This window comes from Hypomesus nipponensis, chromosome 23 (genome assembly GCF_054491055.1).
Source record: "Hypomesus nipponensis isolate SF chromosome 23, ASM5449105v1, whole genome shotgun sequence".
NCBI classification, from domain to species: domain Eukaryota; kingdom Metazoa; phylum Chordata; class Actinopteri; order Osmeriformes; family Osmeridae; genus Hypomesus; species Hypomesus nipponensis.
In genome coordinates this window covers 12,469,152-12,495,115 of record NC_140383.1, presented here as the reverse complement: position 1 = coordinate 12,495,115, position 25,964 = coordinate 12,469,152, and the positions used below count along the sequence as shown (strand labels likewise).

The following is a 25,964-nucleotide window of genomic DNA, read 5'->3' as shown; positions in this document are numbered from 1 at the left end:
AGAGAGCGAGACTGGACGCGGCCATCTTTCTACTTCTGTGTCTTCCGGTCTAGCATTAAACAGTGGCTTTTTTCCAAGGCTCCGAGACCTTGTGCACGCTTGCAACTAGCTGTAGACGTCATACTTTGCGACAACCAGTGCATGCATAGATTTATATGGTTATGAGCGTGTGAGCTAAGGCATTGCAGTGGCGGAATTGGGTACAAGTCCGAACTTAACGGAAATGTATTCTGTCACTGTATAGTATTCCTTTCACCTGGTTTTTAGAAATAGGCTATAGGGCTAAATAGGGCTATTCTAGATGGACTTCATCACATATGTTGCTTTTTTCCTTGTGATATGATTATGATTTTCAAAACATTGTATCAAATGAAATAAACTGTTAACATGAACAGCTCTGTTGTTGTTCTCGCCAGGCAAAGAAAGCTTAATAGTTATTTTGGTAACAGAAATCTTCCACAGTGCAGACCTACCATAACTTACTGTCAACTTTATATTCAAATGAAATGCCACGAAATTCACACTGCCTTAATTTCAACATCAGTGTAGAAATGTGGCCTGTGTTTTATATGTTCATCCTAAAACCAAACGCCTATTAATGGATATAACATGATCTAACAAGACTTGGTAATAATGTAATAAATACAAGCTTGAGAACTGTATCTAAAATATAATTTATTGAACATTTGTCTTTGAAAGGGGCATATTCACAGAACCATAAAGGCTACAAGACATTTCCATCAAGTTGGGGTGAAACATAGAGTCACTGAGGACCTTCATTGTCCCACAAAAGCATTCTGGATTGATGACACGATCAAAAAAAGAATAATGGGTGTGTTTAACAAAAGCTTCTGAAAGCAAGACTAATATTATTTAAATATAATTTCCTATTGTGGTTAACAGTTATTATTAACTAGTTTATTATTGTTAAAGTATTCTTCTTTGTCTTTGCTCCAGACATGTCAACAATCTATGCTCGCGCTTAACATATTTGCCATCATGTCATGAAAGTTTTGAAAAAAAAAAAAATCTGTTTTAAGCTAACTAGCTACAACAGGGCAAGCAACTCAAGCCATATCTCCCTGTGCTCATTCAATATAGGCCTAAGTCTATGGCTCATTCAGCTCAATGTAAATCGGCTATCGGCCAATGTGAACTTTTGTGCTTGTGCCCTGTTAGTATCCGCGACCACATTTGCAGGCAACTTTTATTGACCTTGGCAAATACATGGGGTGGTAGTTTACCCATTTTGGATTGGTTTCAAACTTAGCAAAAATCAGGAAAAAAATATTCTATGAAAAAGCTAGTAGTATGAGCCAGGTTCGAGAATCGAACAAAAATTTTTGGGGGAGGGAGTTTTGTAAATGTTGACTGTAGTTAATAGAATAAAACGACCGTAAGAGTCGGGAACCTAACCGTAAATGCAGTACCAGCTACATCCACCAGGGCCGTTGTTTCAAGCCGAGGGGTGAGGGGTGGGGGTCTGCAATACACATGCTAGAATGAGTTTTGGCTTGCTAATGTTGCTAATGCTCTGACTTTTCTGGTTCTGTTTCGGATGCCATCAACCGGGATCTCTGGTCGTAGACAGTCCTTCACTAACCAATCAGCATTCATAAGCTGAATGCTAGCGTGTTATGGGCAACAACGACTCACCCTGTAAGAAATCCAAATGACATAAATACTCGTTCATTCAACTGTCAACCTATAATTCATGTTAAACATGCACAAACTACAATCAAATCTGAGATTTCTCAACGACAATCAGGCGAAAGAGACAAATTTAGCCATTTAGCTCCATAGATAGACTCCCATTCATTTTGCACTCAACCGCGATCACCCCCAGTGGAATTCGTAGGCCTATTGAAAGACTTGCTCTTGTAGGTTAATAACGAAGTTAACCCTTGTACTCGCTGTGAAATATTTTACTGTTGATTTTTCTTCTACAAGTACAGTCTTGCACTTTTTGGGGTTCATGTTGTTTTTTATTGTAGTTGTATTATTTGTAGCCTACTTGTATAACTGCATGCTCCTATGGGTCTTCCCTTTGGCACTTGTTTAGTTTTTCACAATGTATGCTTCATGTTTTGGCTGCTTGCAATGTTTGGGACTACCTTGTTATGATCAGTGACCTATGCTCTTTCGTAAAGCTCTCTCTTGGAAGTCGCTTTGGATAAAAGCGTATGCTCAATGCATAAATGTAAATGCTAACTATGGTGTTACTGCTACCAAATTCGGCCCAATAGGGAGTGGACAGGCCCTCCTTAGACAGGTTCTGACTTAATCTTTCTCACAAAAACCCAAATTATGGAGTTACAAGCAACTCAATCGGGACCAAGATGAACATTTTGACAGCGACGTTGTCTATGTCGTGCAAATACGTTTTTTTAGTGGTGGGAAAATAATAATATGTGAGATTATATGAGAGAGAATAAAGGTTGTGCCTTGCCAAATGCAGACTGACTCAATAATGTATTCAGTTTGCAGACTTTTATTTTTCAATGTGATATAGGCCTACAGGGAGGATTGGAACCTGCAACCTCTTCTCCCATTCAGATTTATTAAGACACAAGATTTCATTCAAATCAGTTTCTTCTTGTTCTCAATAAATGTCTAACAGCCTCTGCTTGGTTTTGTTAATTTCCATTCAAACTAGACACTTTGGATTAGCAGTGAACAGTCGACTGATTTGCCTTTAGCCACGCTTTCAAATGTATGTTCATCCAGTTTTAATTGTCAAGAACTTTCTTGTGAGTGGATAATGTTCAATAACTTATTTTTCCATTTTATAACAGATTGCGATATGACAATATGATAGCCTACAAATGGGCACATTTGAGACTATGGTAGGCTATTATATGTTTGGACTCTGTTGACATGCTGTATAGGACATAGAACATGAAACACATGCAGGTCTGCATGCCGCAAAAGGAGATTTATCATTGATTTACTCACACACACCACAATATATTCCACTCAGTCATGTTAAGCATTTCAGGATTTCCCATTTGGGCATTTGCCTCGTAGTAAATGGAGGGAGCTATGAGATTCAGATGAAAGCCAGGAGGAAATGAATAGGCTTTTCATCAGGAGACAAGCTGCATGAGAGTAATAAAGAAGGGTTGGACTTGAAAAGGCAATGGAACAAGAAACATTATCTTAGGAAACGAGCCCCATAATCCATGCAATTAAAATGAAATGGCTGACAATGACAGTTAGCAGTTTTTTTCTTCCTTTTTGGTTGTTCCACTGTAGCCCTGTTCTTTGAGTCTTCCAGCTACTACAGTCTTTCCTTTGATCTTTAATAGGTTGCTCTGCAACACCATCCAAAAAATGAAAATGAGGAATACTTTAGTTTTGCAACTGGAAGCAAGGTGTAGACAAAAAAAGTCACAATGGTATTGTGCCCGAGAACAGGATACAAAAAACTAAAACTCGAAATTGTACACCTCAAAAAACAACCATTGGTTTGAAATGTATCTGACCAACACCGAATTTGGGTGATTACGTGAGGTTGTCAGGTGTGAAATGCTGCAGTAAGCTACTAAGAGCTGCACACTGGAGATGGCCTGGGAGTCACATTTCACCTGAGTGTCAGACACCTCTGTGATTGCTGCCTTCTCAGGATCTCCTCTCTGGGACATTACTCTCACGAGAACATCCCGAGATGCAGCCACTGTGGAGAATTTAATTTGGGAAACGTAGAAGCTGCTGAGAGTTTCATCATATGGATGATGGATGAGCTGGAGCTTTCAGATGCAAAGAACTCTCCCACCCAGGGCCAAGCAGTCTCTGCTGATGACGCCCTTGAAATATCGTTCTGTCTCACAATCACAGGGCCCAGGGAACCAGAAAACTCTCTGTGTTAGCTCAGGGTAAAGGTACCTTTGTGAGAGTCCCATTAAGTTCCTGTGGCCTTGCATTTGTCATGCATATTTTTGTTTGTCTGGTGTTGGTTCTGTTTGCCATTTGTTGGTGTCAAAAGTTTAATCAAGAGACAGCTCATCTTGTTATTGTTTCTCTTCATTAGACAAATCTTTTATGTGATTATAAGCTTGTCTTAATCCACAAATGAGACACAATGTTGCCTCTCCCTTGAATGCAGCTAAACTAATGAGATACCTTTTGTTCTGTCCACTAATCTAACATGTGGCATTTGACCTCAAAGCTCCATACTTGCAGTAGATGTTATACTCTGTTATATGTTTCCTATGAAAGTACATTTTAATTTACTCAGCCAGTGACAGAAGGGTAAACAAACACATAATATGATCTTGGCAATGGATATGTCCTTAGAGTGTTCCTCCAGCAGTTATTCAGTTTCATATCTTGCTTTACGGTCCATTGTTTTCTCCCTGGCTGTTTCTTGCCATGGTTTTGAGACAATATAATGACTCATCTTGAATGTCTTCCAAACGTGTTTGAGAGATTTGAAATCTAATCATTTCTGCATTTTCCTTTTGCTTATTAGCTCTGTTGCTACCCCTTCTCTTCTCCCTAATATGGACATGTGGCAAACCTAATTAAGTAGGGAGGTAGGCCTTCCATGTGGCAGTGCATTGCTAATCCATTATTGGTAAAAGCACTGTTCAGTCTAAGAAATATATTGTATACTGATTGCTATAGGCCAAAATATAAACAATGCGTGGTATGCAGGCCGTAAGGGGGCTTCGGGTATTTCGAACTACCCGAACCGGGGGACATGGAACTATTTGATCCGCAGTCAGAAGCTCTATGCCCATACCATTTTTATCAGCCGTTTGGTGATTTATGGCATATATAACACATTCCAAATCGAGTTTAGAAAGAAGCCTGTGTCATAGTCTGAAGTCGAAGGCCAGGAAATTTAAAATGAATTCTAAAGAAAATCTGCAAATTTAAAACGGGAATGCCTTGACAGGAGGAGCTGTCCGGTACAATATCTCTCTCTCTCTCTCTCTCTCTCTCTCTCTCTCTCTCTCTCTCTCTCTCTCTCTCTCTCTCTCTCTCTCTCTCTCAGTCTCTCTGTTTCTCTCTCCCTTTCTCTCTGTTTCTCTCTATCACACACACACACACACACACAATTGTACTCTGTCTCTCGTCCCCTCTGTCGCTCGCATTGTCTCTCCGTCTATCTCTCTCTACCTTGGCTCTTTGGAGGAGGACGTGTTCATAGCAGCACTCTCTTACGGCGGGCATCACGCTGAGTGCATGTTTTTATCCACGCTGGATGCAAAACGAGATATTTTAAGAGACATACTCTGTTGCCTCACAAGGATTTAACTATTTAGGCACGATGGAGATGCAGAAGTTTTTTCAGCTTTACATAAATGCCTTTTGTTTATTGAGCGTCACCCACACAGTATTTGCAGCCAGTCAACGTGAGTATGGATGCTTGCTTTATGAAAGACTTAAATCGTTCACTTTACTGTAGCTTATTTTGCATAAATTGGTTAAGATAAATATCGAAATTAATGTTTCCGGACAAATAATCTTGTTGGAAACAACGGGGACATTGTGAATACAATGTGACTTTTGGCAAGCTATTCAGCCCTAAATGCAGAAGCTTTACAGTATTGCGAACATAATCATGTGTGAATATAACTGTTATGGATCCAGTTTAATATCATCTGTCGAATGAATTATAGCAGAAATGGCACGCCAAATGAAATTGATACACTACACTTAAACACGGTGTCTATGATTGTATGTGGCAACATGATGAAGTTACGGAATCCTAAGCTTGAATCACTGGCTGTCACTAGAGGTCGTCGTCCCATACTAGACAGGGTACGTATCTTTATGTACTGCAGGTGAGGTACAGGCAATAACTTGTCTGTACAAGTTAGGCAAATGCTATTTAATGCCGTCGTACTCCAGGCAGTAGCCTATAGCTTTAATGTTCTGTCGGTAGCGCGCTATGATGAAACCGGAATCTGTTTGATCTGAACAACAAATGTATAAATAACATACACAAAATACCTCTATCCAAAATCTGCCTTGCTGAATATGTCTGTCATGGTTCAAATCTACTACTGATAAAATCTGCCTTGTTATCCCACCTGGGCTTAGAGGTGGCAGGTCCCTCTCAGCCAGAGCCCGGACCAACAGGGTGTTTTGCCTATCCTATAAGCAGTTTAGTCCAGCGGTGTAACCCTCTGAAGTGAGCTAAACTGACAGCTGCATTATTCATTTATGACCTTCTTGTGGTTCTCAAATGTATCCAATGATCAGGATTGACATGCTGCTCTAGAGATGAAACGTCTAGATTCTCCAAGAGGACAAGCAAATGGCTGTTCTCATATTTACTTTTGAGAAACAAAAGAAGAGGCAAGAGATCCATCATGGCTGGTTTGTGCGGCCCCTGTGTCAGGTGACAGAGATAATGGCAGCCACATCCTCTCGGAGGACCGTGTCCTTATGCATCTCTCTCTTTCTGTCTCTTTGTGTCTTTTTCTTCATTTCTTTCTTTGTCTGCCTCTTTCTCTCTGTCTTTCCATCTATTTGTCTTGCTCTCCCACAGAACTCAAAGGGTATCTTTGCCCCAGTGACCTGTGAAAGCTATTTTATCACCCGTCATGAGGACATTCTTTCTCTAAAGCAACTGCTTTTATCCTTGTGATTGGCAGCATACATTGCAGACCAGCTAATCCTAGTGCTTTTCTCATTGGTCCACATTTGAAACTCAGTAGGGGTTTGGGCCTTCTGTATAATTTACTTTATCATATTTTTATTAAGGCCAAAGTGTGGGTGCTTTAAAAGGGAAAGTTCCCCACTGGGAGGGAAAGAGGGATTTTGAAGGCTGCCTTTGGCTGGAACAGCAGGGGCTTTCATTACCAGTGCTGTCTCTGATATGACACACTTCACTGTGGGGTTGTGGGTGGAAGGCTGCTCCATTTTCACTGACTCTATCTGCCATAGCCCACACCTTAGACCTACAGAACCTTCCAGTGATTACTTTGAGAATGTTCCATCCCATGTCGTATCCTGCACATGTTCCTCAGCTGTCTCCATTCATCTGCATACTTCAGTTCTATAACATGGCCTGCTTCAGTGCACCCCTCTTCGCAGACAATGACGTCCTTGCCAATCCACTTATGGCCTTTAGAGGGGCACCATCCTACAATTCGATGTGCAATGTAGATGATAGCCTCCCATTATGGATGCAGGTGCCAGAGTGATGCTTGCTGTTTTCCCTGTTGTATGCAAAATTTAAAATGAGCAGTACAGGAACTCACTGAGACCCAACTACAGACTGATACTAATCCAAAATATTTCAAGTATATTCTGAGTCATGTTGTGATAGACATGAGATGTCAGTGAAGTAGCGGTTTTGATATGCACTACATCCCTTGTTTCCTTTACAGGAAAACGCGCCTAGTTACAAATGACTAGTTCACTTTAGCTAAAGATAATGCATGCCCAAACTCACATCACACCTATAAGGTCAACATCAAATATGACTCTGTGATCAAAGCCCCAATGCCGCTGGAAAAAGGTTGATTATTTTACAGTTTAGAATTATCCAATCGCTTTCTTCTATTTCCTGCCTTTCATCACTGCATAGAGGAAATAATGATTTCCATAATTCCAAACCCACACAGACTAACCATAATGCTGCAATACCAGAAGTGATCTTGCTAGGTGATGAACACTAGCCTATGTATTCAGTGAATGAGTATGATGAGAATGATTATATATGTTTGAGTGAGCTGTGGTAATCACAATACACTGACACCAAAGCAATGAAAAAAAGATAATCACAGCCAAATCATCCTCATCAATATAATTAATGTATATTTTGAGGGTTATTAGGACGGATAAATCAAAAAACATTAACCACTGTAAGTAGTAAGGTGTCAAGACTACTATAAAACTCCAGTCAAGTAATGTGTTATACCATAAACACATTCTCTTTAATACGATGAATATCGCTTCAAGTGAGATTCTAAGAGACAACTTTGTGAAGCAGGCATGGTGTTTAGGTGGCGTGGTGTGGCCATGCTGATCCCACCCTCAGGCCTGTGTTACTCTGGTCGTGTTTGCCCAAATCTTATTTCTTAAACTGTCACAGCCGATACATCACAACTGCTGGACTGGGACCCGCCGTGTTGATTACAATTGATTTCCCTCTTTTGAAAGGGTTATTCATGTAGGTGCTTACATGGTCCCCAAAGAGTTCAATTACAGGGGCTTTAATGAAACGATTCAAGACTGACTTGGCTTACTTTTGTTCTGTAGAGGACGAACGGTTTCTGTGTCTCTCTCATGTCTACAGGGGCTGTTCTGCCCAGCTTTATGGGAAACCAGGTTTTGTTTCTCTGTAGATACTTGCCATATTGAGAAGTACTAAATTTACTAATTTATATAATGTAAATATACTATTTAAGAAATGGCAACTGAGTGTTGTGTTACCGAAAATAAGATAAATATTACCATCTACTTACAATACCTCAGGGGTATTCAATTTATGGTAAGAAATTCTAATATCAGACATCTAGCAACCGCTAGAAACATACAGTACCTCTTGTTGCTATGGACACAGCACAGAATGTGGCTCTATTCATTTTGTTTCTTTCTTGTTTGGTTGTCTAGCCTAGTGGAATCATACTTTTTCATTTTCATTCATTCATTTCATTCTTTCATTCATTCATTTTATCTCCCCACTGTCAAAGAGACCTTTCTTGTGAATACTGTAGAACGAGGTCTAATTTATCACAAAAAACACCCCTAACAGATCTTTCTTTTTTCTATCTATTCTGTATCTCCACCATCTCTCTCTCTTTCTCTCTCTTTTTCTCTCTCTTCTCACTCCACCATCAGATTACAGAATAGTACAAGCAAGCAGTTGGCCGTAATGAATAAAACAAATGCAAAAACAGCAATGGATATATGATATAACACTGTTTAGAGCAATCATTTCTGCTTGGGCTCTCGGGAATGAGACAAAATCTATTTTGATGAATGTGGCGCCAGTGCCGGCTTTGCATTTCCAATGGAATTGCTCTCACACTGATGGTCCACCATTGGTGATCTATAAAGGCCAATGAATATTCTGCAGATAGCGGTACAGTCCGTAAGTTTCACCCTCTTTCTATTCCTGTTATTACTGGCACAGGATTCAGAAGGATTAACAACACCCACTCCTTATTGACCGTTCCAGTCAGACAGCGAAGGCTAAGTGAGGCACCAGGCTTGACAACAAAAACAACAACAAGATAATGATTTTGAACTTTTCATCCCCAAAATAGACTGAACCGACAGAAAGGGTCGGGTTCTGGGACTGCTGCTGGTCATTATCAGTCCATTTAGATTAATCTCTGTTGTGTATCTACCATGAGCAGCCAGGAATCGCTTCACGATGAACAGTTGGCTTTAACATCTTAGATTCAGGAGATCAACAAACAGTTTAACAAATGGGTAATACTTCTGCAGTGTGTAATATTCTAACACTGTTTGTGTTCAGCGTCAGCTTGTATTTATGCCCCTCCATTATAACAGTTGGTGTTGTTTTCCGTGGCATCGTAGCTGCTATTCCTCGGCCATCATGGCGGTGAGCCAACAAAGCATAGCTCCTCTGTATTCAAATGTGAGTGGGTTGTGTGTGACATTTCTAGAGAGGCAGAAGTGAAGATGGCCAGATCGGAGCCAGCATCAGGCGCTGCTGGGAAATGGAGGCCGAGCTGTCAGTCCACCTCAAATGGGAAGCCTCCTCTACTGTACTATTCACAAGGAGCCAATCAGAACTAACCTCTGGTCTCTGCATAGGGACACACAGTATCGGCTAATGATGCGCTCAGTGTGGGGTGCTCTTGCAGAGGTTACACAGGCGTTAGAATAACAGGACAAAGAGATGACGTGTGTAATAGCTTGCCACTACATAGCAAACCTTTCATCACATTCATAAGGAAACGGTGAATTCAATGGTAGACTGACTACTGTCACAATATTGGTACGTTGTTCAGCCCAGCGAGCTTCCAAGGATAACATTTTCTTTTACCCGCGGAAGACTACATATCAACTACCTATCCACAAGTAAACAATGCCAGCTTTCTCAGTATATGAAGAACTCTATCTCTTTGATCTCTGTTAGAGTGGGCTATCGAATGCTTTATTGGAAATGAAGTGCTACAGTACAGGACTGTGTTTCTCAATCACTCGTATTGACCTGCGCTTCCTCGAATTCAGCCTGCGTCTGGAGCTAACTGTCAGCCGATACCTGAACCCAGCTCAAGGTCTGCCAGAGCAGAGATATAGGTCTGAAGTCTAGCGGTCCTTGGGAGGTATCGTATATGTGGCTTTATCAATACTCTCCGGAGGCATAGACAGATCCACAACTGGATCACATTGTTGCCGCGACAAGATTGCCCTGGGAGCAAGGCTAGATGAGACAGCATTGTAGAATAGAAGGTTGCTCTTACAGCCCCCCCCCCCCCCCCCACAAGTCTACAGCTCTTCTCTCTATTGACCAACCTCCCCTGGCTGGTGTGGTCTGCCTGCTCCCAGGATTCCCTCTGAGCTGGTCCCAAGGTGCTGCCAGTTCACATCTCATCTCCACTGAGTTTCTGGAGAGGCTGGGAGAGAGAGGGAGCACCTCCCAGACACCTCTGAGGCTTGTTCAGATGATGGGATCTCAGCAAGCAGCTCTGGGCTCTCACCACTCTGCTGCAGGTGCACTCAGGCCTGCGCACGGAGCTAAAAATACTCCTCACTGCAAATCATACACCCGTCAGTTTGTTGCGGTAATTGGGCTCGATTTCTTCCGTGGGCCGTTGTTTATTTAGTTTAGCAAGATTAAGAGAGGCCTGCTAATGAGGGTGAGGGAGGTGGGTGGGGGACATAGGAGGTAGGGCACTTCTGAGAAAAGTTTTTTTGAATAAACCAGTATTGCTATAACATGTTTATGGCATCTGGTTGAATCACCCTCACTATCCTCACACTATTTCAGAGATACTGTTGTTACAAGTCCACATCACAACTGTCAGAGTTCTCGAATCCTGATGATAAAGTAAACAACTTCCAAATCTAACACCAAAGTACAGCTTTTGAAATCATGACTCCTCACCTCATTTTTCCAACACACTCTTACTGTCATTGTTTTGCTAGGAACATTAGTTGTGGGTCACTGTTTTACATGACAAATATGTTCTTCATGGAGCAAGTTATTAATTGGTGTACATCGTTTAGGGCGGGGAGGGAACAGAGAACTCACACTCTGAATATAACTGTGTTCACACTCATCCATCTTACCATGCATCACTGCATGACGACACACCGTAGGGAACAGGGCGGAGAGCTGCATATCGTATTTTTATCCCAAACACAATCACTGAATAACCTCTAGCGGTGTTATATTAGCCTGGGGGTGTCAGGATGCATCTGTCGTGGAGGCCTGCCATGTTGACTAGGCCAACTAAAATACCTCAGCATAGCAGCCACATGGCTGCACTGTTCAGACGTATTCAGATAAGAAAAGGTTGCTTTTAGTTTTTTTTGTGTTTGGGTGAGAGAGAGAGATAAAGAGAGAGAGAGAAATTGAGGCAGGGAAAAACGTGTGTGCGGGTGTGTGTGCATTAGTGTGATTTAAGTCCCAGCACTTTGCATAGTGAGTGTGTGGTGGCACGATCACATTCATAGCTTCGAAGGATTTTCAATTATCCTACAGGGCAGGAAGGCACAGAGCAGTGCAGCTTTGCAGACAAATCATCCCTGGCTCGTAAGTCTTTGTGATTGACAGGCCGGCATTTGGCTTGCCGCCAAATAAGTAGAGGGAGACCATAAACAAAAATACCGTTCATAAAATACACATTTTCTAAGTGGAGGTATGAGATTGTCTCCATTTTCACAAGCCCTGAGAGTTATATCAGTTCTGTGTGCTGTTGACATAAATGGTTATAGGTGTACCCTCTCTTCTGTGTCAAGGTCTTGAGTTCCCTGTGTTTAGGTCCAGGTCTCAAATGGAGAGGGGGGCTGTCATTCCATCAAGTAGAGAGAGGCCTTCAGGGTATTTTACAGAGGTGAGAGTCTACAACTTGACATTTATATGGATGCTGCAGATTCCTGGGTTAGGTGAAAGCTATTCAGATCAAAGGTAGGCTGTGAGGTATTGAGGGGTTGCACGATCTTCAGTGTGATGGATTGTGTGAGAGATAAAAAGAGATAGATTGATACACTGAAGATTAGTGTGTGAGAGAGAAACAGAGAGAGAAAGAGAGAGAGAGAGAGAGAGAGAGAGAGAGAGAGAGAGAGAGAGGGAATGGAGGGAATGGAGGGAATGGAGGGATTAATGGCTGCAGGATCTAAATGTAGGTAGGTGCTTTATTGATCGCCAAGGGGAAACTGTGACGTTGCAGAAGGCCAGAAGAGGAAATAGGAATTGGAAATAAAAATTGAAATATTATATAATAATACTATAAACGCAATATACAAATTACCCATTTACCAAGTACACAGGGCTGTACACAGTGTAAAACACAGAGTTAAATCACAGAGAGATACACATTTACAAAACAGTTTAAAGGAAGTCTAAGAAAGTAAGGTTCTACGGTTACCACAGTCACAGTCAACAGATACGTAGCTCGTTGTTGGTTTTAGTAACAGTGCTGTTATGAACCTGCTCTAAAAGCCTCTGGAGGAAAGTCTGCTGGTGGAGACTATTTTTTCTATGAATTGCGGCTTTAAAAAATGCCCACTCAAACGTGTGTCTTTAAAAAACAGCTTGATCCACTTTACTTCAACAGAAGAAACATCTGCTGGTGAGCGATGTGAGTAAATCAGGTCAAAGAAAATCCAGTCAGCTGGCCTGAAAGTCCTATAAAAAACGGTCAACATGAAAAAGAAAAAACTACAGGACTCCACTACCAACCAACATGCTGTGCTGTGAGCTATGTGTAGTCATTAGCCATCACCAATGTGCAGAGGACATCTCTAAGTTCGAGTGTTTGCCATCCAAAACAAGAAGCCTCTTGTAACAAAGAGGAATGAATGGATCCCTAATGGAGAGAGTACAGTAGTCATTGTAATCAAGCTGCTGGCATTTCCTATTATGTCCTCAGATTGTCCTCAGCTGCTTCTAACACACACACACACACACACACACACTTGTACACACACACTTGCACATACATACACACACACATACATGCACACACATACATGCGCACACACACACACACACACACACACCTGTACACACACACATACATGCACACACATACATGCGCGCGCACACACACACACACAGCTCTGCTCAATGGCATCAACAAAGCCTGCTCTTGCAGTAAGTGGAGGAGCTCCACCCCACCTCACTGCTCTTCTTGTCCTGGCAGGGCTGGATCAGGGGAAGAGGAGTCTGACACGCTCAGATCACTGGCCTCTTAATCTCCTCCTGCCTGTTGGAAGTGCTCTAATCTCACACTGCTGGATTAAAAGGAACACACACACATGCACACACCCTCTCTGTCACATACACACAAACACGCAGGGTTACAGAAGGAACTGTGGACTCGACTGTCCTCTCTTAAAGGGTCACTGCTAGAGTTAATAGCCTGTAGAGTGGAGATTTGTGGAGTGGATAAGTGAGCCTGGCCTGGTATTTTCGCAATACCTGAAGTTGGAAAAACATATATTCTCCAGGTTTTAAGATGATGTTGTAGCGTTTCTTTGGTGTTAATCATAGTTTGTGAAGGCATTAACTAATAAATGGTTTAATAATGGATGATGGAGATTTAATAACTCAAATCCTACAATCTTCTCCAGTCCTGAACACTTTTTAATCCTCTTCAATCTTTTATAGGTATTTACATTTAGTCATTTAGCAGACGCTTTTATCCAGAACGACTTACAGAAAGTACAGGGAAATTCCCCCCGAGGCAAGTAGGGTGAAGTGCCTTGCCACAAGGCACAACGTCATTTGGCACGAACTGGCAACCTTTAGATTACTAGCCTGATTCCCTAACCACCCAGCCACTTGACTCCCTGGTATTGGTTTGTGTTGATTTTCCAGATCACTGCAACATTCCCCTGGTATCTCTGCTGCCTCAAGTTTCCTTCCAGAGCTCCTCTCAATCGTCCACCAACAGCGCGCCACATTTTGCCAAACTCAACAGGAGAGATGGTGAGTACACCCACAACCACCAGCGACAGAGCAACAACTGAACACTGTAAGCCGTGAAATATAGGAGATTAAACAAGAATGGGGGAAAAGAAGATCCTGAGACACACCCACACGCCCGACGCATACCCAGACTCAGAGACACACACACACACACACACACATGCGCACGTTTACGGACACAGGCACACACTCCACTCATACACACTGACAGACACGCGCACACTCACACACCACAAATACACACTCACAGAAACACAAACACAGAAGTTCGATCCGATACGGTTGAATTATATAGTTTATGTGAGGTGTTGTGTATGCGAGGTGTCTCCCAACCGGAAGTTATTCTTAGTGGTAGCCAACCTCTGCTACCTGTAACAACAGCACAATTCCACTCCCTGGGGGGCTCCGTAAACGATGCTTCCTCCGTGGTGGAGACTCTGGTTTGATATTCTGCACTCATCTGCTCCCATGGTGTTGTGTCCCAGCCCACAGCGGCTGAGTAATGAACCTTCCTGCCAGAGCTGACCTGTTTCCTCAGCTTGTGGGGTCTTCGCCTCATTGGACTGAACATCACGCCATCACACGTTTACACCACTTTGTCTACACCAAGCCAAAGCACATTCTAAGGTTTACAGTGTGTTTGGTCAATGGTGCTTCCAGCACATCAAATACCTCTTAGATTTAGACTCTAGGAAACTTTGTTGGTTCACATTTGATGTCAGACAACCTTGTTTTCACCAAAGAGGTGTTAGATATTTCCTATCCTTTATTAACCAATGACACAAACAACAAACTCATTTTCACACAAACACACGCGCACACACACATACAGCAAAGTGGGCACAGGATACTGCCAGAGCAAACTGCGATGCAGGGTTTTAGCTATTGCAAGTGAAGCCCACAGGCAAAGGCTTAGCTAGACTGGGCAAAAACCACAATTTGATCCGGAGTGCATGCTCAGCTGCTTGCTGAAAGGGATCTTTTTCTCTCCCCTCTGTGCTCTCCCCAGGAGCGGGAGGCTGGTCTCCCCTGGTGCTGGACAGGCAGCCCTGGCTGCAGGTGGATCTGAGAGACAGAATGGAAGTGACGGCCGTGGCCACACAAGGGCGCTACGGCAGCTCTGACTGGCTCAGCAGCTTCCTGCTTCTCTACAGTGACACGGGCCGGGCCTGGCAGCAGTACCGGCAGGACCACGGAGTTGGGGTGAGTCTTGTTTGGGGGGGATCAGTGTCAACTACAGTGCAAAAACATTGTAAGCCACAACACCTTGATCATGATGATCAAGCCACCGTTCATGAAGTATTAGTCAGTCTGCTTGTGATAGAAAATATTTTGAATAAATGACTCAACGGACTGCAGCAACTAAAATCAGACAACTGAGCAACACAAGGTCTGTGGGAGCTGTCTGCCAGTCTGCATGACTCTCAGGCTGTGGAAGAAGCGACATTCACATCAGTAACTCTCTAACTATTCATCCTCGTTCATTTCAAAACGAGACAATCATCAAGTTCTACCTCAGTCAAAGGTTCAGACTTTGCTTTTCATGATGATGAAAGTGGATCCGTGTTCATATGAAGTCAGTGTATGAGATCGTTCCACACACAAGACTAAAGATGAAATTGAGGTCTTCCTCTCGTGTCAGCGACACATTCATGAGCCCCTAGTGACTTCTAGAGAAAGCTAAACTACTCTTTTCATTTCCTTCCATCTCCTGCCTCGATGGACACAGGCCCTGTGTGACACAGATACAGAACACACGCTCTCAGACACCATGACATGTCATCCTCCCAGTTCCTCTCTCAAGTGACGGAGACAGTTTAGTAGCAGGCAATAGAGAGCGCGTGAACTCTCTGCTTTAAGACAGACCAGGTCCCTCCATTGTGATGTCATAGCTTGGTGCTGCTCGGGAACGTCTGCATAATTGAGTTAAAGTCTGAGAAAAAAGGGCCTGTTTGTTCCTGCTGATGTTGGTGTGCACATAAATTCTTTATCGCCCATTGTGTTCGGCCCAGTTATGTCAGGTTTCTAAACAAAAATCTTCAAATTGGTTAAAATAAAAACTGCTACAGGGTTGGATATGAGAATGGATGCTCTGGACCAGGGAGACAGTTACTGCAAGCTGGAGTGTTGGGTGTTGTGGTGTTTTTGCAGTGTATAATTAACTTCACAGCAGGTACCATGCTGGAGCCAGTTCTGCACCCTTTATTCAATTATTAACACCATTGTAAAAAATAGATTATTTACACTGGGCTGCACAGGAATCTAGGGATAGGGGAGGACAAATGTTCTTATTGTAAGTCACTATGCAAAGAGTCAGCTAAAGCACTTACATTTAATAAAAATGCAAAATGTTAATAATGTTTTATCTTGGAAATGGCCTGGATCACACCTTGAGTCCAGATATGCAGAGTTAATGTGATCTCAGCTGGTTGGGTGGCCTGTTCCAAATATGAATGAAGGATGATTTTTTTTCAAGCTCATATCACTATGGAAAAAACAGTTTAATGGAACAAATACATATTGCTTAATACAGTTACTAATAATTCATTAAAACAAATACTTTTATCTTTAAACCGATTAATCACTGTTGTGTTATCACTATTCCTTTCAGACTATCATTCATCACCGTCGTTGTGGGGAGTAAAGCAAACACGTAGCTTTCACATTCAACCCTGTTCAAATGCTTGCACAATTCTTTGTACAAAGACAGTAACACACCTTTAATTAGAAGCACAACTCTGCTTTCAACTCAAATTTAATTGCCTGTCTAGATCAAAGCCCTATCTGTGACATTGAATTTATTTACCTAAAATAAAAATGTGAATCGTTTGTACAATTACAAACATTGATAGTGTTACATTTGACTTATACCGTGTATATTAATTATTTTTTTGTAAATGCTAGGCTCTTTAGTAAAAATAAACACAATCACAACAGAATAGACCAGCCTATCTTCATGAGAGAAATCACGCTCTGCTTAATGACCCATTTAGAAACTGTGGTCTAATCCATGTTGAGACCTTGGTGATGGGAGAGTGTGATGATCTATACGGCAGGTATAAATGCCAACAGCCCCCCTCTCTCTGACCCACCTTCCACCGCCTCCTCTCTTTCTCTCTCTCTGATTGGAATGTAAACAAACTCTTCTGTGGCCGAGCATTCTGCCTTTGTCTGCAACCTTCCTCAAACCACACGGCTCCACAACACCGTGTCCTGTCATGTGGTCTCCTATTGAACAGTGGATGTGAATGGTATTAAGTGTTGAGAGGTAGGACAGCAGAGAATGTGCTTCTAATTTGAGTTTTTACTCAAATAGTTGAACAGACGTGTTTTGACACAGTCTGCCAGGAGATGTTTGTAATGCATCCCTGCCTACTTGTTCATTCCTTGAGTGACTGTGACTTTCATTTGCATGGCTTCAATTTCCTGTACCAACCAATTACAATGTGTTTAAGGTAATGTTGCCCTAGGCACCATCTATCCGCGCTCTGTCAATTAAAACAATGACGAACATGGATGTCGGGGCTTCGTTGTTGCCAATCACGGACACAGCACCTAGCCTGTTGGATAGTCAGGCCATGACTATGCAAGTAGACAGCAGATGTCATCTGAAGCACCCACTGTGTATGACTGACAGCTAATTAGCCAAAGTCGGCCCTTAATGAAGCAACTCCAAAGGTGGCTAACCACAGTTTGAACCTATGACTTTTGGAGGTATTAATTGACGTCTGTCTGGCTTCTGAACGAGTGAGGTTCATAGGTAACGACCTGCTGGATTTCCTGCAGCCTGAGGGGTTGATGAAAGAGCTGAGGGGAATGCTATGGCCTGAACTTTCCGACACTTTGCTCCTGGATCACTGGCACCTCCAGGCACCAAGAAGAAAACTGCCAATCAATGGATTATTTTTTTAAATTATTAATATATATTTTGTAATCATAATCTCTAAACATTGTGGTTGTCCCTGCTCATGTCGCCTCGCCATTTTCTTTTTCCTCACTTTCTTATCTTATGGTAATACCCCCTTTATCTTTCTCTCTCACACATACACACACACTTTACACTTTACAAGCACAGCTGCAGTCTTTTTTTTTATCTCTGCTTTGTGTCAAACCAGGTCACAGGGGCAACATAATTATCTATTCTTGCGGCTCTCCTTCGTCTTAGTCTATGGGAGTCAGAGAGGTGGGCTGGAACAGCACTACAGGGAGTGAGCTGCTCATATGACAAACAACAGGATGGCACTCCTAGACAAGCCTCTAATGACCCAATTAGTCCAAATCCAGGAAAATGACTGATATACATGGGTGTCCAGCTGTTTTTGACTTTTGGGAGGCAACAGAATGTCCAAGTATAAACACAGACTTGATTATGAAAAACATAAAGATAATAAACAAGATTTTACATATATTATAGTGAAAAAAACATGTGTGTCTGAATATAACCTTACACCATTAGCTGAGGCAAACCTCAGGCAGGAAAAAACTTGAAACTTCAATAGTTCAATAGTTCCATTGTTGGCTTGGCTACAAACACATACCTTAGTGAAGACAGTGACAGTGACACACGTAAATGTCAGCTATCTGGACTTTCACTCAGACCCAGCAACCCTCTGGTCCTAATGGAAGCCTCCAAGAAAAGATAAAAGATTACAAGAGAACAAGAGGGAAACAGTCAACACAGACATGTATAATTATTCAAACATAAAGTGCCTACTCCTTCCAACTTCTTTAGGGCAGTAGGTGTGGCGGTGTTACATACTAAACAATCACTGGACACCTTTGGTTTCAAGGCTTTCTAATAGTGAGTAGAACTCAATATTATTTCTTCCTTTGTTAATAATATATTTGTAGTGGGCCCCAACATGAAGACAACTTGTTTCTAGAATGTTTGTCTGCTTCATCTCATTACAGAGAAGCCTTACAGGGAAGAAACTCCATGCTCTGAACAGGAAGGTCATTACAGTGTTTTTACTTTTCCTTCATTTTTTTTAATACTTTCATTTATTTATGTATTTTATTTTTTCACTATAGCAGCAAGTGATGAAGTTGCTAGGGAACTTTGACCCCGTTTAAGATATTTGTTAAATGTTTTTGTTATGTTTGATTCTCTTCTAAACTAAAGAGCAGAGTTGCAGAAGCGAGCCTCAAGGGGTTTGGGTCGTTTTCACACACTGGATTTGGCCTTCATGTTGTCTGGAGTATCCGGCTGGGCAGGGTTTGGCTGTTTCTAAGATTGTTACTGTCTGCTCTTCTCACACGTACACCAACGCAACACCAGAACCTCCGCTCCAGGGTTGCCATGACTTTACGTGTCGTGTCAGTTATTGTTTATTGTCTTCGGATACCATTTCTTAAACTATTCCATAAAAAGGACATGTTGTAAAAAGAAAGTGAGGAAAGAAGCATTGTCAAAGTAGTTTTCTTTTCCACTTCAGATGTTTAGGTCCAGTGATCCACTTTAGTGTCCGTACTAATGTGACAAAATCACTGAAAAGCCTCCACCAATAATTAGCAGTAGAGCAGGGTTAGTAGCTGAATAAACATTTCCTTACAATGTTTAAATCAAACCTCATCCTTGGTTCAGATAAATGTTTCTTTGGATATTACAATGTCTTATTATTTTCCAAACTACTCATTGTCTGTAACATTAATATGATTTCAGTTATTTGCTGTAACAAATAGCCTTACAAATGTTACTTAGTTACATTTACATAATCTAAATCTCCACAATATGTCTTCAATGCTGATCTACATTCCCAAGAGTCAGAGAGCATGTGCTCAGACTGTGCCAGTGCCATCAGGCAGCTCATCACAGGAGAGCAGGAATAAAGAGCTCTAATGACAGAGGAGGGAGGCTGTTCAGGAGTCAATACAAGAATATAAATAATTAAGTCAGGGTGAGGTTGGGAGAAGTTTATGTGGACAGTGACTAACCTGTTTACATAGACAGTTTACATAGACAGTGACTAAGCTGTTTATGTGAACAGTGACTACCCTGTTTATGGTGACAGTGACTGAACTGTTCATGTTGACAGTGACTAACCTGAGCTCTGGGTTTCTCAGGAAGGTCTTCAGGATCATCTTTTTGACACATAAAGACGTGGACTCATGTCTTGTAGAGCCTAGGGAGGGTGGGGAGATGGGTCATCCCTCTGGGATGTCCATGCATGTTACAGTATGACACATCACAGCAATTTGCACCAGGTAGTTGATCACCGTGAATTAACTAATTTACTAATGACTGCCATCCACTTCACTAAACCTTCTTAGCCTTTTTCTGATCCACATAATCTACACACTTCATATTAAACCATACACATTGTGAATGTTCATGTGATTTAGTTCCTTGCTCTTTTGAGATTATCTGATTGTAAGATTTTTAGATCAGAGTTCATATACAGAATATTTTTTGTAGCATTATGAGTGCAGTGCTATCCTTGGCAATGAAGCAAATCCCTTCATTGCCCAGTTTGGTGCATTAAATGTATAACAGTTTTTTGGCATTTTAAGGGACCACCTGGACCAGCACATTGAGCAGAAACATGGGCGGCGCTAGGGAGGGGCTAGCAGGTGCTTCAGCACCCCCAAGAAAGACCAAAGCACCCCAACAGTACCCCCAAAAATATTGCTCTTTTATTAATAGTATTCAAGCCCGAAGTGGCCATCGGGAGAATCGGGAGAATTCACGGTGGGCCGCTCTGCTCGCTCATAAATTGGTCCAGCAGATCGCCTGCTTTCTCTTTGTTTTTTTCACACGCCGAATAAAACAATATGTGTAAAGTTACTGTGACTGATAAGTAAGCTAATAGGCTACACTCGGTTTTAATCTAAATAAGCGCATGATCAGGCCATGGATTAAAAAGTGCCGTTTTCAGTTGTCGCACATGCTCTCTTTCATAAACACAAGTGTGTGTACCAAATTTGTTGCCACGGAGTGGAGACAACCCTAAACAATCATTTCTGTTGTGGAGTTAACAAGATTAAGCTGATGCAAAAATAATAAAATGGATGGGGAAAAGATGCCAGGAGGAACTGAAAAAGCCAGGTAAAAAAGATCTGTCACTTCACAAATCTAGGTTCCTGCAAGGGTGGGAAAAATATGTTTTCTCCATAGCCTTGAATCTTTCAGGTACAAATTTGGGTTGTAATTTCCAGAAAATATCATGAGTCTAACAAAATGTTTATATTAGCCTAGCCTGACGTTGTCATACTCATAATTCTAGTCAGAATATGAGTCTGAGAACTCTCCGTTGGGCTTTGACTACGGGGCGTGTTTCAAACAAGCCTGGAAAACAAATGCCTCTTCGCTCAATTGGATAGACCTACAACTAATCAGAGCAACGTAATATCAGAGCCTGTTTAAGGAGAGCCTTGCCACTCCCGTATTAAGCCCCATTGTAACAAATTTGGTTGCAGTTCCACCAGAGTTCCACTAGGAGTGATCGCGAGCGAGTGCATGTTGAATGGGAGTCTATGGAGCTAAACGGATTTGTCTCTTTTGCCTGATTGTCGTTGAGAAATCTCCGATTTGATTGTAGTTTTTGCATGTTCAACATGGATTATAGGTCGAAAGTTGAATGAACGAGTACTTATGTCCTTTTGATTTCTTACAGGGTGAGTCGTTGTTGCCTATAACACGCTAGCATTCTGCTAATGTATGCTGATTGGTTAGTGAAGGACTGATACGACCAGAGCTCTTGCTTGATGGCATCCGAAGCGGAATCAGAATGTCAGAGCATTAGCAACATTAGCAACAACATTAGCAAGCCAAAACTCTTTCTAGCATGTGTATTGACAGGAAGAGCCTAACCTGTCAGCTGTGTTGTTGATGCCCTGAGAGAAAAAAGTAAGTGACCAGAGCTTGCCGTAAAGCAGTAGCTCTGGTCGTGCGATGTGTATGACGTCAATTACATTTTCAAAAGCTTTTTAGAACAGAAAGGCGACTTTAAAACAATCTAACAGCCAGCAGTGTGTATTGTTTTTGCCTCCCCTTTCGAATTCAGAATTCAAATTACTAGACAAAAAATTATATCCTGAGAAAAGTGGATTTTGAGGGGTATAGCTCCATAGACCTCCATTCATTCTGCACTCGCTCGTTAGCGCACTCACATGGAACTTCAACCAGTTCAGAACCCGGAAGTTTCCCGAGAGTGGCAGCTCTCTCTATATTAGACATTATCTGGTAATATGTTGTTTGTTCAAAACAAATTCAACTTAAGCGCTCTTTTGTGACGTGGGTGATTACGTTACTGTTGATCATCTGTCCATCATCGTATAAAGCCCGCCCTGGCAATTTCATTGGTACGCCCAGATTCTGGTTTTCTGTAGTTGTTTCCCAATACGAGACCCTCCAGACCCAACTTCCCGACCAATTTGTTGTGGGCGGGGAGAAGTTGGGCTGGCAGCCAGGCTAATATTAGCCTACAGAAAGCTAAAAAAACAATTTTGCACAGAAATTAATGCAGAAAACGCTTGTGTGCTATGCGCGCTGGCATTCATGTGAAGTTCCGATTTCACCTTGCATCAAAACCTTGACTAGGTTGAAGGTTCGGGTTAAGCCCCGATTGTTCAACATATGGCTTGGCCCCTGGTAGGGGATGGGCTGGCTTTGGCCATTACACTACCGGGCTGAAAATGGGTCCCACTCCGGCCCAGGCGGCCCTGATAGAATTAATATATAATATATAGAATTGCGCAGCTCCCCCTGTCAATGATCTAGCACCCCCTTAACACCTGCATTAAAAATTATCTGGCGCCGCCACAGCAGAAATATCAGAGTACTTGCTGTCCTGGATGTTATTGTCTAAAAGGAGTACTCATCTTGCATAAAACTTACACATTGAAAAATTAAAGACAGGCAGCTCAATCCAAGACCATTTAAGCATGTTTTCTTTTTTCAAGAGAATTTCATTTCATGTCAAGTCTGTACAAAGAGGAACTAAAACGTATACAACCTTCAACTCACAGCAAGCACAGTAATTATTCGGAGACAGGATAGAAACTATGAGTATAATCTGGACGTCATTTACATATCAGCATTATAATTCCCTTACACTCTTATGTAATTTCAAAGGATTTGTGAAGAGATACATTTTCAATGTAATTGACTGCCTATTTTTAGTGTGAGGTGTTGCTGCATTTAATTAGGCTACCTCTTCTCTGGGGCTTTGATGGATAGCTGTGTACACCAGCGATGAATATGTATGCACCATTTTTGAAGCAAACTTGTTTCTCTAATTTAATTTGCTAAAGAGCCTCCTTTACAACACAAGAGTGTGTGCAATGAAATAGCTAGTAGGCCCTCAATGGAAATGTAACCCCCAGTGAAATTTGTTAATGCTTATCCTGCATGGCCATGAGTAACAGCAGAGCTTGTAAGTGCTGAGGTTGCATCTCTTCCACGATGCAGTTACCAGGAAGCGCTCACAATAACAACGCACCGGCATAAATCACAATAAGAGCCTAAATACTTCGCTTTTAGGATTGTCTCTCCTGTCTCACCTGTGAGGGCACCTGCATCTGCCTGCCCAGTACCTCAGAGAGGGTACTTGAACTCGGGGCGGCTGTTGCTTATACTTGTGTTTTAATTTGTGCTGTTCTTCCCCATCTACTCACATGTCAAGGTGTTTTCAACTGCAGTCGGAAGGAAATAAATGGTTCAGGTCGACTCTGTTAGGCTATTCACAAAGCCTGAAGCTGCGACGTCAACCATCCATCTTTCTGTTGCTTCGTAATACACATCATTATCGATTTAGCTCGTCACCTGCCTCATATCTGTTATAAAGGTCTGGTCATCAGTCATCTGGAGTTTCTTCTTGGTAGCTCTTTCTCTCCATGTCTCTCTGTCTTTGTCTGAGTGTCTCTTTGTGCCTCCCTCCCTCTCTTTCTTTCTCTCTCTCTCTTTCTTTTATTTCCCCGTGGCTACATGTGGCGGGGCTGTTGATGCCATAGACGGTAGGGAGATGAAAATGAAGAAGAATAATGATGTCTCCCATTTTTACTGAGAGGTTCTCCCATGGAGATGACTAAATGTGATACCAATTGTTTTTTCCACTTGCTCCTTGCCATGGTACTTTCTTTATTTCTTCCATTGAGCTGCATTGAAATGTTGCAAACCGAATTCTTCTATTTCCAGCCCACATACTGATTCATATCCTCTTTTTTATGCATCAAATAGAGCGGTTGTGTGGCGAGAAAGACGTGGCATTGATTTCGTTTTGTCAGCAAAAAGCGATTTTCATGCCTTTCTCCAGACCTGAAAACGCCTTGTCTTTCATGTTCTGATTCAAAGCTTTCACCTCACACACAAAAGCCTTTTCAATTCCCGGATGGGATAATTACAATCATTTTCCACACTACCAAGGTCATTTCAGGCAATACTGGCTCAAAAAAGACTCCCTTGATAAAAATTCTGTAATTGCTGTCTTGTTTGTTTAATGAATGCCATTCCCTAAAGAGTCTCTCACTTATTCTGCTGGCCTCAGTATATAACCACCTCTCTCTTCATCCTGCTCTCTCCTGTATCTGCAGAGGTTTGTGGGGAACATGAACGCTGACGGTGTCGTCCTCCACAAGCTCCCCCATTCCCTCAGAACCCGCTTCCTGCGCTTCGTTCCCCTGGACTGGAACCCCGTCGGCTGGCTGGGGCTTCGGGTGGAGCTGTACGGCTGTGCTTACAGTGAGTCCCCCCTGTAGGACCTCCACCCAGGCCATAGCCCCCGAGTAGGACCCCTACCCAGCACCTTACCTAACACCAGTAACTGTAGGCCCCTTAGTCAGCAGACAGCAACTAGCCTCTCTGTAGGATTCCCACCCAGCACCTAGCCCTATACCAGCACATGTAGATCCTTACACAGCACCTAGCCTCAACTCAGTAGTTAATGAATTTTCAGTTTTTTGAAACATTTGATGAGTCCTAACTTACCATGTAAAACACATAACATACCACATCAGCATGACAGTCATTTGTTTTCATTGAATGGAACGTGTCATGTAATGGTTGTCTCAGTGCAGGTCAGCACCCATCACTCTTGGAACATTATCTGAACAGGCTGGGGCTCTTGTGCTGACGCTGTGCATAGATGCCTTGTGATTACATGAGCTATAGACAGGCAGGAGTGTTCTGACATCCATCATCATCAGCGCCAAGCCACCAAACCTGTCTATGTGAAGCATGTCCTGGTTCCTCTGTAGCATCTTGGTCCAGAGGCTGTATGCTGGAGGACAACCAGAGGAGCAATGCTCGTGTTCCTGTTCCTGTTGATGAGGCTCTATGGTGCCAGTGTGCTAACAAAGCCCAATGCCAGCAGCTAACAGAGACAGACAACATCAGGCCTGCCTGTTCCTGAGCAGCCTTGCTCAGCTTGGGAAGCCAACGCTGAATAAATAAAGAGGGCCGTCTATGGGACGCCTCTGCCTGCCACTCTGCTCTTACTGGATCAGCAGTGAATTACTGCCCTGTGAAAGATGGTTATAATTATCCCTGAGTGAGGGCTTTCATAGTGCCCAGGCGCTGCACAGCATGATCTCTGTGTTAGTGCTGGATGGTGGTTCACTGTGATAATAAATGCAGAAGGACCCCCACATCTTTGCTTCGTTTTATTGAGGTAATATTAAAGACATGGGCAGACCATGATTATATGGATTGGTTAATTAGACATATTTAAGATTTTACTGTATTTTTGGAAGTCATAGCATTGTGAGCTATTCAGTGTCTTGATACTGTGGATTTGGACATGATCGCGATTTTCTGAAATCATTGTTTTCATTATGTGGATCGTAATTGGTGGTGGGCATAGATTATGTTTTTAAAATCTAGATTAATCTCACTGTAATCTTGGAATTAATCTAGAATTAAAATAGCTCATTT

General features: G+C 42.2%; 1 protein-coding gene across 1 annotated transcript in view; it reads left to right on the top strand.

Moving 5' to 3' along the window:
* The first annotated feature begins 9,526 nt into the window (after nucleotides 1-9,526).
* The window catches only part of LOC146234285 (contactin-associated protein-like 5), a 44,705-nt gene continuing 28,267 nt past the window's right edge, over nucleotides 9,527-25,964 (top strand). The window contains exons 1-7 of the mRNA XM_084688496.1: nucleotides 9,527-9,532; nucleotides 9,597-9,698; nucleotides 10,073-10,214; nucleotides 10,486-10,650; nucleotides 13,985-14,095; nucleotides 15,105-15,298; nucleotides 24,626-24,773. Of these exons, the coding sequence (XP_084544622.1) occupies nucleotides 9,527-9,532; nucleotides 9,597-9,698; nucleotides 10,073-10,214; nucleotides 10,486-10,650; nucleotides 13,985-14,095; nucleotides 15,105-15,298; nucleotides 24,626-24,773 (868 nt within the window). The remainder of the gene's footprint in view (nucleotides 9,533-9,596; nucleotides 9,699-10,072; nucleotides 10,215-10,485; nucleotides 10,651-13,984; nucleotides 14,096-15,104; nucleotides 15,299-24,625; nucleotides 24,774-25,964) is intronic.